The sequence below is a fragment of the Eschrichtius robustus genome, chromosome 6 (assembly GCF_028021215.1).
Source record: "Eschrichtius robustus isolate mEscRob2 chromosome 6, mEscRob2.pri, whole genome shotgun sequence".
In the NCBI taxonomy this organism is placed as follows: Eukaryota; Metazoa; Chordata; class Mammalia; order Artiodactyla; family Eschrichtiidae; genus Eschrichtius; species Eschrichtius robustus.
The window spans coordinates 18,338,592-18,354,063 of NC_090829.1; the positions used below are offsets into that span (position 1 = coordinate 18,338,592).

General features: G+C 37.6%; 1 protein-coding gene across 1 annotated transcript in view; it reads right to left on the reverse strand.

Moving 5' to 3' along the window:
- Positions 1 to 15,472, reverse strand: part of STAG1 (STAG1 cohesin complex component) — a 426,258-nt gene that overhangs the window by 187,596 nt on the left and 223,190 nt on the right. The window contains exon 6 of the mRNA XM_068545965.1: positions 9,497 to 9,573. Within this exon, the coding sequence (XP_068402066.1) occupies positions 9,497 to 9,573 (77 nt within the window). The remainder of the gene's footprint in view (positions 1 to 9,496; positions 9,574 to 15,472) is intronic.

A 15,472-nucleotide genomic window follows, 5' to 3' on the forward strand; every position in this document is an offset into this window, starting at 1 on the left:
ACTGAGGCTTGCTTTGTGGCCCAGCATGTGACCTACCCTGGTGAATGTTCCATGTACACTTGAAAAAAAAGTGTATTCTGCTGCTTTTGGATGGAATGCTTTATGAATTTCAATCAAATCCATGTAGTCTAAGGTGTCATTTAAGGCCTGTGTTTCTTTACTGATTTTCTGTCAGGATAATCTATCCACTGACGTTAGTGGGGTATTAGAGGACACCACTATTATTGTGTTACTATCAATTTTTCCTTTTATGTCTGTTAACATTTGCCTTATACATTGAGGTGCTCTTATTTTGGGTGCATATACTTACAATTGTTATATCATCTTGGACTGATCCTCTGATCATTATGTGGTATCCTTGTTTGTCTCTTGTAACAGTCTTTATTTTAAGGTCTATTTTGTCTGATATGAGTATTGCTACTCCATCTTTCGTTTGATTTCCATTTCCATGGAATACCTTTTTCCATCCCCTCACTTTCAATCTGTATGTACCTATAGATCTGATGTGGTTGTCTTCTTGGCAGCATATATATGGGTCTTGTTTTTGTATCCATTCAGCCAGCCTATGTCTTTTGGTTGGAGCATTTAATCCATTTACCTTTAAGGCAAATACCCATATGTATGTTCTTATTGCCATTTTGTAGTTGTTTCGGATCTGTTTTTGTAAGTTTTTTTTCTCCTTTTGTCTTTTGTTCTCCTCTCTTGTGATTTGATGACTTTCTTTAGTATTGTGTTTGGATTCCTCCTTCTTATTTCTGTGTATTATCTACTATAGATTTTCGGTTTACCATGAGACTTTGATATAGCAATCTATACATATAATGATTGTTTTAAGTTGTCGATCTCTTAACTTCTAATGCATTTGAAATATCCTGCATTTACACTCTCCTCCTTTCACAATTATTGGTTTAGATATCATATTTGTGTGTGTGTATGATTTCCTACCTTTACTGTATGCCTTTATTGGTGAGCTTTCCCATTTCATAATTTTCTTTCTTCTACTTGTGGACTGTTCTTTTCTGCCTAGAGAAGTTGATTAGCATTTGTTGTAAATCTGGTTTGATGGTGCTGAATTCTCTTAGCTTTTGCTTGTCTGTAAAGCTTTTGATTTCTTCATTGAATCTGAACAAGAGCCTTTCTGGGTAGCATATTCTTGGTTGTAGGTTTTTCCTGTTCATCACTTTAAATATATTATGCCACTCCCTTCTGGTCTGCAGAGTTTCTGCTGAAAAATCAGCTGATAACCTTATGGGGGTTCCCTTGTGTGTGACTTGTTGCTTTCCCCTCATTGTTTTTTAATATTTTCTTTTATCTTTAATTTTTGTCAATTTGATACAATGTATCTCGGTTGTGTTCCTCCTTGGATTGATCCTGTATGGTACTCTCTGCTTCCTAGACTTGGGTTACTGCTTCCTTTCCCATGTTAGGGAAGCTTTCAGCTATTATCTCTTCAAATATCTTCTCAGGCCCTTTCTCTCTTTTTTCTCCTCCTGGGACTCCTATAACGCGAATGTTGGTACATTTGACATTGTCCCAGAGGTCTCTTAATCTATCCTTTTTTCTTTCCATTTTTTTTTCTTTATTCTGTTTCGCAGCAGTGATTTCCACCACTCTGTCTACCAGTTCACTTATTTGTTCTTTTGCCTCATTTATTCTATTGATTACTTCTAGTGTATTTTTCATTTCAGTTACTGTATTTTTTTTAAATTTATTTTTATTTTTGGCTGCATTGCGTCTTTGTTGCTGTGCGTGGGCTTTCTCTAGTTGCGGCAAGCGGGGGCCACTCTTTCCCGCAATGCGCAGGCTTCTCATTGTGGTGACTTCTCTTGTTGGGAGCACGGGCTCTAGGTGTGCGGGTTTCAGTAGTTGCGGCTTGTGGGCTCTAGAGCTCAGGCTCAGCAGCTGTGGCACATGGGCTCAGTTGCTCCGCGGCATGTGGGATCTTCCCAGACCAGGGCTTGAACTTGTGTCTCCTGCATTGGCAGGCGGATTCTTAACCACTGCGCTGCCAGGGAAGCCCCAGTTATTGTATTCTTTAACTGTGTTTGGTTGTTCTTTATTTTTTCTAATCCTTTGTTAAAAACTTCTTGTAACTTCTCACTCTGTGCTTCCATTCTTTTCCCGAATTCCTGGATCACCCTTCCAATCATTACTCTGAACTCTTTCTCAGGTAGATTGCTTATCTCCATATCATTTAGTTGTTTTGGGGTTTTACCTTATTCCTTCATCTGGAACATATTCCTTTGCTGTCTCATTTTGTCTAAACTTCTGTTTGTATTTTTATGTATATGGAAGGTTAGTTATGTGTCTTGACCTTGAAGAAGTAGCCCTCCGTAGGGGATGTCCTATGTGTCCCAGCAGTACAGCTCCTCTCGTAACTCAATGGCCAGTTATCAGCTGGTCCCACGGTAGGTTCTGACCTGTGTTTGTGGACTCAGTTCCACAGGTTTCCACAGGACTGTGAATTTGCTTCTATTGTCTGCCCCCTGGTGGGTGAGGCTAGTCTAGAGGCTTGTGGGGGCTTCCTGGTGGGAGGGACCGGTGCCTGCCCCCTGGTGGGTAGAGTTGGGTCTTGGCCCTCTGGTGGGAAGGGCCATGTCAAATGGCATGCCTAGAGGTGGCTATGGGCTCAGGAAGTCTTCAGGAAGCCTGTCTGTTGATGGGTGGGATCGTGTTCCAGCCCTGTTGGTTATCTGGCCTGACATGTCCCAGCACTGAAGCCTACAGGCTGTTGGGTGGGGCCAGGTCTTGGCACTAATGTTCCAAGCAAGATGTCAGCCTTCAGATGATTTCTCCCAGATATGTTCGCCACCAACTTTTATGCCCCAAGAGAGACACAGCCACCCCCTGTCTCCCCAAGAGGCCCTCCAAGACCAGCGGGCAGTTCCGGCCCAGGTTCCTTTGAAGTCACTGCTTTTTCCCTGCGTCTTGGTGATCAAAAGACCTCATGTGCATCATCCAAGAGTGGAGTCTGTTTCCCCAAGTTCTGTGGAGCTCCTGTGATCAGGAGATGCTGGCCTTTAAAGCCAAATGCTCTGGCGGCTCCTCCTCCTGATGCCAGACCCCCCAGCTGGGGAGCCTAATGTGGGGCTCAGAACTCTCACTCCTGTGGGAGAACTTTTGTGATATAATTATTCTCCAGCTTCTGGGTCACCCACCCAGGGTGTATGGGATTTGATTATATCATGAGTGTACCCTTCCTACCATCTCAGCTTCTCTGTCTTTGAACGCAGAATATCTTTTTTGTAGGTTCCAGTCTTTTTTATTGATGGTTGTACAGCAATTAGTTGTGATTTTGGTGTTCTCATGGGAGGATGTGATCTCAAGGTCTTCTACTCTGCCATCTTGTTTTCTCTCCTGGCCCGATCAGAATGGGGTGCTGGCTGGGACTAGGCAGAGCTGCAGCACCCAGCTTGGCATCAGCAGTGCCAGCAGCTGCTCTCCAGGAGCACGGCAGATCCCTCGCTGCCTGCAGCCAGGTGTTTTTATACAAATCCCGGTGGCAGGCGAGGAGCTCAGCTTCGCTGGACTGGTGATCTCAGCTGCAGCCTCAGTCTCTGGTGTGAGCCGGGAGTCCCAAACATCCCATCCTAGTCAACAAAACTGCTGAAAAGAAAAACTTTTTTCTTTTCCAGCTTGGGTCCTGCAGAGAGAGCCTACAAATTAACTGACAGTTGACAAACTTACTGGAGAAGAGACATTTACACTTGCACGTGGGAGTTGCTCAGTGATAGGTAAGTCTGCCTCAACAGGTTTTTAATGCAGATGAAAGCACCCTACTCGGGAAAAAATCATCACAAACAACATTATTAGTAAGGAAGATAAGCGAGCACCAGGACTTAGCTAAGAAGGCACAGGCTAACTCTACTTTTTGTGCACATGCAAGTCAGGTTTATGATCAGGACTGCTCTTATCTGTAAAGCTACAAACTCCCAGGCCTTGAAGGGAAAATATAACACCAGCTACCAGTCTTTTGGTTGTAGAACAAGAATGCATGGACAATGAGAACCCTTTTCTGGATTGGTTCCATTGATGCTTTGTCCTTGAAGTTGGGAAGTACCTTGCCAGTAAGGAACTGACTTTTAAAATTCTTTTTATAATGAACAATACCCCTGGCCACCCAGAACCCTATGAGTTCAACACCAAAAGTGTCAAAGTGATCAGCTTGCTCCCAAACACAGTATCTCTAATTCAGTCTATAGATCAGGGAGTCATAAGGGCCTTTAAAGCTCATTACACACAGTACTCTATGGAAAGGATTGTCAGGGCTATGGAAGAGAACCCCCATAGAGAGAACATCATGAAAGTCTGCAAGGACTACACCACTGAAGCTGAAGATGCCATTGTTGCTATAGAAAAAGCCATGAAAGCTACCAGGCCCGAAATAATGAATTCCTGCTGGAGATAAATTTTGCCCAGATGTTGTGCATGACTTCACAGGACTAAGGACAGAGCCGATCAAAGAAATCATGAAAGAGACTGTGGATATGGCAAAAAAGGTTGGGGCGGGGGGCAGGGGGGCAGTGAAGAGTTTTAAGATATGAATCTTGAAGAAATTCAAGAGCTAATAGACACTACACCAAAGGAATTAAGAGAAGATGACTTGATGAAGATGAGTGCTTCCTAACCAGTGCCGTACAATGAGGAAGAAGACATAGAAGAAGCGTTGCCAGAAAACAAATGACATTAGAGAATCTGGTAGAAGGGTTCTGCTTATTCAACACTGCTTTTAACTTCTTTTACAACATGAACCCTTCTGTGATATGGGCATTGAAACTGTAGCAAATGGTGGAAGAAGGATTGGTACTATGTTAGAGAAATGAAAAAGCAAAATTCAAACAGAAATTATGATGTATTTCCATAAAATTACACCAAATATGCCTGCCTCTCCTGCCTACCCTTCTACCTCCTCCACCTCTGCCATCCCCGAGACAGCAAGACAAACCCCTCCTCTTCCTCAGCCTACTCAATGTGAAGACGATGAGGATGAAGACCTCTGTGATGATCCACTTCCACTTAATGAACAGTTAATAATCACCATGCCATACACTTAATAAACATATCTGTTGTATATGTGTGTGAGTGTCTCCATGTGAAAATAGTACTGTATGGCAAGAACTGTATGAGACACTCGTGTCATATCATCATTGCCTAACTATTCATTGTGTAGAGCTTCGTATGCAAGACTTGTATTGAAGTGGATAGCCTACCCATACATAGGCATAAGGTGAGTGATATTTAATATATACTGTTCTATAACTTTGCTTTCAAAGAATTACATTACTGTACAGTATGACACACTCTCACTCTCATAGCTGGAGAAACTGCATATCAGCTTATCATCACAGGTAAGTGATTTTTCTTAAGAAAAGTAACAGTGTTTCCAATATTGTATTATGAATACGACAGTAATACTGTATGCCATAACAATTTTATAACAATTCATTCACTAGTATAAAGGCTACGCTACCATGAAACAATTGTATCAGTTACACTAGGCTAGCAAAAAGCAATCAGATTGCTGGCTTCTTCGTTATCAATGCATAAATCATCATATCTGTAAGAAAATATGAATTATTCACATTATCTTTTCATTTTTGATGTCTAGTGTTAATAATACATATAAGATCTATGGTGTTTTGCATCATATAAGACAATGTTGATATAGGTACTAACAGACAGATGACTTAGCTTATAGACAGATGACATAAACTTACAGTAATGATACAGTACAGTACTGTAAATGTGCTTTCCCCTTTTTATGCTTTTCTTAATAACAGTTTTTCTCTAGCTTACTTTATTGTAAGAACACAGCATATAATACATATAAAATACAAAATGTGTGTTAATCGACTGTTAATGTTATTGGTAAGGCTTCCAGTCAACAGTAGAGTATTAGTAGTTAAGTTTTGGGGGAGTCAAAAATTATATGAGGATTTTCAGCTACAGGGGGCTGAGAGTACCTAACACCCGTGTTGTTCAAGGGTCAGCTGAATATTAAATGTGTTGTGTTGCAAAGGTTTCCCTACATAGATGCCATACTGAAATATATGAAAACTACACAAATTGACCTTTGGGAAACATATCTAAGAATTGATACATGGAGATCTGATTGTAATAATCTGGGGAAGAAATACAATTACAGTGTGCTTTACCTCCTGGCAACTGGCTCCAACAGGAACCAAGTATATCTACTGACTTTAAAAAGCTATAGGCTGCTCTGGGAATTAACATATTATATTTCTAAATTAGGCTGATATTACAATTACAAAGGACATGTGGCCAGGTGCAGATCTGTAGTTATAACCAATTTGTAATAAGGAATAGAAGCTACAGTATACTACTTTTTCAGTCAATAACATACTCTTGGACTACCTTATTCAATTTAAACACTTTCAACTGAAATGACTTCTAACTCATCTCACCTTTACTTTAGTTTGCTATAATACAATATATTCATTCGTTCAAAAGAATTTTAATGGCTACTCCCTGTTAACTAGGCATTTTTCTAGGATCTTGGGATCTAATGGTTCTTTGATATTTCAGAATTTTATCACAAAATATAATTCACCAAAACTAACCTCCTCCCACTCCCAAGGAACTAAATAACCTATACAGTATTTTGAAGAAAAAAAAACTTAAAATACTGTACATTTAACAATATGAAAGCATTTAAATGCATTCTTGAGTATATACAGAGTAGCAAAAGATCAATATCTTGCTAAAGAGTTTAAGATAAAATTTTTTGTATCTGCATCTGAATTATAATTTCATTAAATTCAATACAGTGAACAATATGTGACACAGTCCCAGCATATGTTTATGATGTATTCAGCTCGTAAGTTTTACCACTCCGTATCAACAATGGCTTTTGCAAATACATAGTCTGTCCCTCCAAAACACGTAATACCATCTTTCAAATAGAATTTCCATTTGTTCTTGCTTCGATGAATCTTGTCACACTTGCAGACAATTAAATTATCAGTGTCAAACAGGTCTGGCACATCCTGCTCACTAACATCATCTCTGGAATTTTTATTTATTTGTTTGTTTGTATGTTTATTTATTTATTTATTTTGAGTTTAAATTTTTACTTTTCAAATTGGTTATGCAGTAAAGTCTCAAGCAAAGTCAGTAAGCATCCTATTTATGACACTGTTTTAAGCCACCTAATTAAAAGCATTATATAGATATTTTAAATTGAAACTGACAATATTTATTAAAACTTCTAATCATCACAATTATATTTATATTTATTTATTTCTAAGTAGCCTCAGAAGATATCAAATTCTGCTTTAAATTAATACATTCTAATAATCCAAACTGTATTAGATATACTGTTTAAAAAAATAACAGAATGATGATTTTAAAAGTCTTCTTTGATTAGGTCAACAATCTCAAATATTGGGACAAAATGTTTAGGAATATGAAATGAATGCCTTCTGAATAATTTCATTTGCTACATTTTATTCATTGTTGTTTCCCCCTCATTCTGTTTTCATATATGAAGTGTTTTTATAACAAATCTTGGCTTCCTCTTTTTATTTGCCTTAGAACAATAGTTCTCAATAGTTCTTATACATTAGAATATCACCTGGTGAGCTTTAAAAAAATCTCTATATCCAGGTCACATGCCTTACAAAGTAAATCAAAATGTCTGGGGGATGTGGAAGGGAGCCAGGCATCAGTATCCCCATGAGATGTTAATGTGCAGCAATGTTTGGAAACTACTGTCTTAAACTCTTAATAATCATTCCATCACGTGTTAGTGCTGTGAAGGTCCAAGATACATACTACTTTTAAATCTACAATCTGAATCACCTGTATTGCAAGCCTGGCATAGTAGTTAGTATAGTAGCTGGTGAGTAAACCTACTACTTGCACCTTAACTTATATCTTATCTGGCTTTAACTTCTATTTGCAACATATAAAAACACATGTAGTAACAACAACAAAATTATTTTTTAGTGAACAGTAGTCCCACAGAAATGTTTCAGAATCTAGGAGTTTTTGCATTTTGGAAGTTAATACAGTGCATATACCTTATATTTTATCATACCCCAAAAGAAGCTGGGGCAGCCCCCTGTAATCAAGAACATTTAACATTTAACAGCAATGCATACAGATATTCACGCTGACTGTGATAAATAAAAATTGTAAGTAGCCTCATGTTATTTTAGGCCAGGTTTTGGAATTTCAGAGCTTTTTGGATTACAGAAATGAAGACAAGTGATTACGGAGTATATCTGCATAGGTGACAATTTAAGGTCTCCCCTACCTCCCATAAAATGTGAATAAATAGTCTGAAAGCCACTGACAGAATGTTTCTGTAAAACGTTTTCATACTGCTGCTAGAATAAAGGTGAACACCTGATGAGAAAGACATATATTGAACAGCCTGTGTTTGAATGTTTGCTTTGACATGTGTTTATAGTACTTTTTTAACTAAAAATAAACACTACTGCTACTACTAATAAAAAGCCTAACCCCATCTTACTAAAAGAGTGGATCTAGAAGAAAACCAATCTTTGTTGTTAGTGTTGAAAGTCAAGAAAAAGGAACACCTAATTCAGAAAATAGAAATCTTAATTAAATCAAAGGCAGAACGCTAAAACTGGAATTGATGGTGGCCTAAGCATGACATGAATTGAGTTCACCATAAATAAAATAAAGAAATAAAACTGTAAAAGTATCTCAACATTTACAGTGTAAAACTGCTTGAGTGAATATTTTAGTGAAAATGGAAAATCATGCAGAAAAAAATAGTTTCTGCATGATTAATTTGTGAAGACTAGTAAAGAAAACTTGTATTCTTAATGGAAATCAGATTATCTCATGTAGAGTGTCCCAAATAGAAGTTCAAGTTTTACACACACACACACACACACACACACACACACACACACACACACAGAGAAAATGGGAAAGGGGCGGGGGGGGTGGAGGTGTGTGTGTGTGGATATGTCAGTGGTGGGGATCCATGTAAAATAATTTTGGGAATTCTGGATTGAATTAAGTTAAGGAGATTTTTCTCCATTAGGATTTCTAAGAACCTTAAATAAGTTAATATGCTTTCACAATCTCTAAGGTAGGTATAATAGGCAGTCTGCTCACACTTCCTTGACCTCCAACCCTTTTTTCTTTAAAGCATTTAACAAGACTAGTATTCCACAGAACATGAAATTGCTGGAGATATATTTATAAATTCAGGAATTTTAGATGGTCTTCAAGAATGAATGTCAAGAGTCAACTTCTACCTCACACCATAAATTTTCTTATCCATGTCAGCCATCAGTGCTACTACCTCCATGCAATGTAATAAAATTCCCAAATGAATGAGATTAATTTTGGAATTAATAGCATGGATTATCATATAAATGAGAAAACAGTGTATCTTCTCTTATACTAAACACCAAGTCAAAACAAAACTTAAAATAACATATTCACCATTTACAAGTGTAAGCAGGCAGTTTGTATAAATATTGAAATGCTATACCTCATCAAATTCTTCAGTCATTTTTCTGATGATTTCTGCATTCTGCATATTTCGAAACATCTCTATTCTCACAGTACCTGTGGAACAACAGATTTTATAGTTAATCTCTTCTATCCCATGCTAAAAATTAAATTTAACCTGAGCACTATTTGAAAAGTTTTATATGAAAGTGTTTGGGTTTTTCTTACTTCCCCCAAACTTCTATCTATTCTAAAGGAATCCCTTGTTTAAGAATTTAAAAGTTCTTTAGACATTAAAAAAAAACCCTGAATATCCTATGAATTAGATAAGTATAAGGAAAAATATTGAGAGAAGTGTTGAAGAAGGAAAAGACAAAGACATAAAACAATGAATTTATACAGTAGAGAAGCCCCTAAAGATTGACTTAAATATATACTGGTGCTAACCAGACATATAGCTGGCTGCCTTAGTCTGAAAAACATGCAAGTATAGAGAGTGTTATCTCCCTTCAAGGCTCCCTCTGATATTTTTTAATCATCAGAATATTCTTTGATAAATTAAAACTACATGTCCCATAATCTAACAACACATTTCAGTTAAATTTGTTTTTTTGAACATGAATAGTTGCTCAGTAACTTCTACATAAGGATCAAACAACCAAAGAAAAAGTTAACCTCTTTCAACATCTCATTCTTTCATACTACTTTTACCTTACTTTATTTTTATCTCAAATATGGTTATGTAAATATTATCACTCTTATGAGAATGAGTGGTTTACATTGAAAACCTGTGTTAAAAATAACATTTAAAGAAACTGAAATAAGGTTCAAAAATCAACTTAGGTACAAAGAATTCCGGTCTAATAATTAAATGAGGTTCAGTTTCAACTGTTTAAGTATAAAATACTCAAGTTAAAAATCACAAGAATAACACTCAATGAATCAGTAAGAAAATAATTACTTTATAACCTCTGACAGGCTCCTTGCCAGTGATTACCAGCTCCAACTCAAATCACAATTAGGAATGTAGGTGGGAAGAGTCTCTGAAATGTACTGTACTCTTATAGGAAAGACCATGGAGCAGTAGGACAGCCACTAAAAGTCAAAGTATGATCTTAATTCAGAGTCCCAACAAAAACTACAATGGAACATTTGGCACTTATTAAACTTAATTTAACTGAATTAAAATCTATAAAATGAGAAAAATGATATCTGCCCTATCTTTTAATCAGAATCATTTAAAAGCACAGTTTATTTACTGATACATAGCTCTCATTCATTTTCTGGATAATGAATTAAGTACCACCAATGGATATTCCCAATATTCAACTTTAGAGATGACAGTCTAGGTTGGAAGGTGGATGAAAAGGAAAAGTATTTTTAAAGAGTTCTTCCCCAACATGCAATTTCTGAAACAAAATGAGAAACTTTTTATCCTGATTTTATTTTTTTATGTGAAAAACAGTAACGTAGAGAGTATTCAACAGTGTTGAAGACAGATTGCTTATGTACTACAATACAGCCTTTATTTTCAGAGGATTTTAAAAAATTAAATAAACAAGAAATGTGCTAAACTGATAATTGTAACTAATCTCAAATAAAAGTAACTTTCTGTTAGACGTTCTTAAAATCACTCAAACAAAATTGTTTCTATTTAACCTTGTTTGGGTCATGAAATATTCTGTCAATCTGAAATAAGATTCCCATAGATAAAAAGCATGTAATTTCAGGGGTTAATTCATGGTACTCTTGATAAGTAAAATTACATTCATAAGTACTAATAAAAAAGCAAAAGAAGTAAAATTAGATGTTAAAATTTTTGAAAATGGGAAGAATTAACTCTTCTTCTTAGGGAGATGGAAATATTTTATATTTTGAATGGAATGTCATTACATGGTTGTACGCATTTGTCAAAAACCATCTATCTGTATACTGTGTGTGAATTTTAATGTATGGAAATTAGATCTTGGTAAAGTTGATTTTTTAAAAATTCAAGAAAAGGGACAACACTAATTCTACTACTTCATTAATAAGTTGCACATATCACTCTTAAAATACTCCCAGTGTAAATAATGTTCAACTACTCTATATCCATGATTGACATGGCAGTTTTCATATTCAGTGGAGTCTTAACTATACTTTCAATAAAATAGCTATGTTAGTTCATAAAGAGAGGACTATTTCACTGCATCAATTTAATGTGGTAAAGTGAAGGGCAACCAAACAGTAACTAGCATTAAAAGCAATATGAAAAAAACAACCTCATGCTTAGCATCTTTAAAGATGACTACAATATACAAATATCAATTACTAATAAAATAAAATCAGATGCTTAAAAGCCGTAATTTTGAAAATGAACAGAAGCTTGTTACTGATTTTTCTTTTAAGGAAGAAATTCCTTCTCCTGCCAATGACAATGACTATTCCAAAGATTAGCCTATTTACTTATTTTCCAACTGTTCATTCTTCTCCAATTGGGTACCACAACTCTACAGAAACTGCTTCCTCACACCAGCTGTCTCCGAACTGCTACATCAAACAGTTTTTCCTTAGTAATAATCTATCTAATGTATTTAAAGAATTTGTTTATTTTATTGGTTCCCACAGCAGTATATCTTTACATTATATTCTCTGATGACTTATTTTTATTTCTTTCACCTACTTTTAGTCATTTAACCTGAGTACATACAGGTAATTCTAAAGCTCCATCCAAGCATTCTTCTTTGCCCTTTTACATTTTCTAGCCCGGAGATGGTCCCTACCTATCTAGCTCACCCACTAGAATAAAGTATGACAGAGACCACTACTTACTGATCTTTGTATTCCCCCATGAACCTTGAAAAATGCCTGACATGTTAACTCCTCTGTCCTATTAAGCTTTCTTTGACAAAGAAAAAACTCTTGCCCTAATTCAACACAAATGTTCAAAATAAATTAAAAAGCTAATCTCAGTTCATCTTTGGATTCTTGGTTCTTAAAGATGCATATTTCTAATAGAAGATTATCCTAAGATTATGGATAGTAAAGGTAAATAAAAAATCTGAAATGATTCAGATTCATGGAAACATAAATGTCTGAAAATAAAGAATAAAAGAGAGAAAAGATCATCTTCCACTCTCTTAAATACTAACAAGTTATCTATGAAAATCCTAAAAGAATAAGCCACCAACATACATATTTTATATTAAAAAGTAAAAGTTCGCTTGAGCAGGCCCTCCTCACAAGATTGTACTTTTAATAAAGCAAAAGGAAGAACTTTCAAAATTGTCATTTTAAACTATGAATAATTTTAGAAATGGAAGTAACATCAGAAAACTACCATCAAGTTCTTAATCATTTAAACTATGTCAAATGCTGGTAACAGCAGAAATTGATACAATCCCTGTGGTATGCAATTTGGCAAATGTCTACCAAAATTACAAATTTACATCCTCCTTTGTCTTGATGTTGTACTTGTTACAAAGTATCCATAAAATCACACATGTGCAAAATAATGAATATACAAGGTTATTCCCTGAAGCACTGTAACAGTAAAATAGGAAAAAAACCCATATGCCCATAAATAAGAATCTGATTAAATAAGTAAAAATGGTGATGATAACGACAATGGTGGTGGCAGCCTACATCTGGGTGCTCACCATCTGCCAGGCATTGTGTTAAATAAGTGCTGAAACTTCCCAACAACCTTATTCAGAATACAATTTTTCTCCCATTTTACAGATGAGAAAATTGAGGCACCTAGAGATTTAGCAACTTGTAAAAAAGGTTTTCCAGCAGCACATCCATGGCCTGCATGAAGGCAATCTGGCTATAGATCCATGAAAACCACTACTTTTAATTGGCTCTTAAAGTCAATGGAAGCCATGGAGACATAAAAAACAATAAAGCTATCTATGACTGATACGAAAAGACCTGTAGGATATATTAACACCTGAAAAAAGAAGGGATAGGTTCCAGTTCAAGATGGTGATGTAGGACGACCCTGCACTCATCTTCTCCCATGGACAGAATTAGTCTAGTTACATATGGAAAATTTTCCTCTTAAAAAAACATAAAGGCTGGCTGAATGACAATTATATATCAGGCAAACGAGAAGAAAACCACATCAAAGCAGGTAAGAGAGGCTGCCACAAAATTTCACCAAATATGGCACAAAATAAACCCGACCTACAGCACAGGAAACCACAAGCAGGAGGGAACTCAAAATCAGGGCTTCTCCCTGAGGACTGAAGGGCTCAAACCCCACATCAGACACCAAAAATTTTAAAGACATGCACTTGAGAGATAAGCCACCCCCCCCCCCGCCGACCCCGGCCAACACATCTAATTTTGAAAACCAACAGAGCCTCACATCCTGAGACCCACAAGACAACACCAATCTGGTAGAAAGCTCTTAAACGGCCTGCACAACTTGGACTCATCCACCCAGGGCCCAGCTCAGAGGCAGCCTAAGGCAACTCAACTTGAACTGAATACGGACCCCCTGCTTACATTAAAACCATGGCCTAAGGGGCAGGCATCCAATTTAACACACCCATCTAGGAGCCTGCTGAAACACTCTCTGGGGATGGAGAATGGCAGGCACCATCTCACACTTCCCCTTTGCTGTGCTCCAGAGCACCAATATCTCCCGAAAGGGAGACTACATGTGCCTGGTGCCCTAATTTTTGCGGCTGCTGCCCAGGACATGATTCTTGATCTCCTGGCTCTAGAGGCCAGGGGAGCTTGCATTCCTGATCACATGCAACTGTAATAATCAGTGTCACCCAGAATGGAGCTCATACCCATCTGGTGCCCTGATTTTTGTGACTGCTACCAGGGATCACCTTTACTTCACCTGGCTTTGGTGGCCAGTGGGGCTGACATCTGTAGGTACTGCAACACTGTAACCAATGAAGAAAGAGTTCTAAACCAGCTACCACCTCCAGGGCACAGCAAGAGGCAACAGATCCAAGAACTCAGTCTTTCTGTGAAAGAGACCTATTAGCTAAACATTATGACTGTGGCTTGAGGGGCAGGGTTCTCTTTAAACATGCATCTAGGAGTTGACTGTAATCCTTTTCAAAGATTTCAGAGGGTGGGCACTATCTTCACACTCACTCTCTGCAGTGTTCCAGAGCACCAGTGTCTCCTGGTGAGAAGCTTGACATGCATCTGATACCCTGGTTTCTGTGTCTAATACCTGGGACATTTTGCAACTGGAGCCCAGGGCCCCCTGATCACCGGGGTCTGGTTGCAAAAGGGGCTTGGGTACCTGGGTTCCATGGGACTGTGGCAATTAGAGGGATGGTTCTGGGCAGGTTACCACACGTTGCTCACTGCACAGACAGCTGGCTGAAGCACATTTCCCGGTCTATGAAAGAGGCCACTTTGCTTCTTCTGCAGCTTTGGATTGAGAAGCAGGCTTCAGGGTTTTTTTTAACATCTTTATTGGAGTATAATTGCTTTACATTGTTGTGCTAGTTGCTGCTATATAACAAAGTGAATCAGCTATACATATACATATATCCCCATATCCCCTCCCTCTTGCATCTCTCCTCCCACCCTCCCTATCCCACCCCTCTAGGTGGTCACAAAGCACCAAGCTGATCTCCTGTGCTATGCGGCTGCTTTCCAGTAGCTACCTATTTTACATTTGGTAGTGTATATATGTCAACAGGATTTAGGTTTGACACACATGTAGTGGCATATGGAGCAGCTCTAAAGGAACATAGACTGTGGATGTCATTTTGGCACTCTCCTTTTGCCTTGCTCCAGCTCACTGTTATCTCCTACAAAGAAGTTATACACTCATCTGAAGCTCTGATTTTTCTGACTGCTGCCCAAGGTATACTTCCAGATTGCCTGGCTCTGGTAACCAGTGGGGCTTATGCTTGCAGCCTTTCAGGACTGCATATATTATATCTACGTACTTTTAAAAACTGCTAGCTGATGGCCTGGCTTCTAGTCAGCCTGAATCTAGGTGCTGAAATCTTCCACTTTGGGACAGTGACAGGCCTTGGCACATCCTCAACTA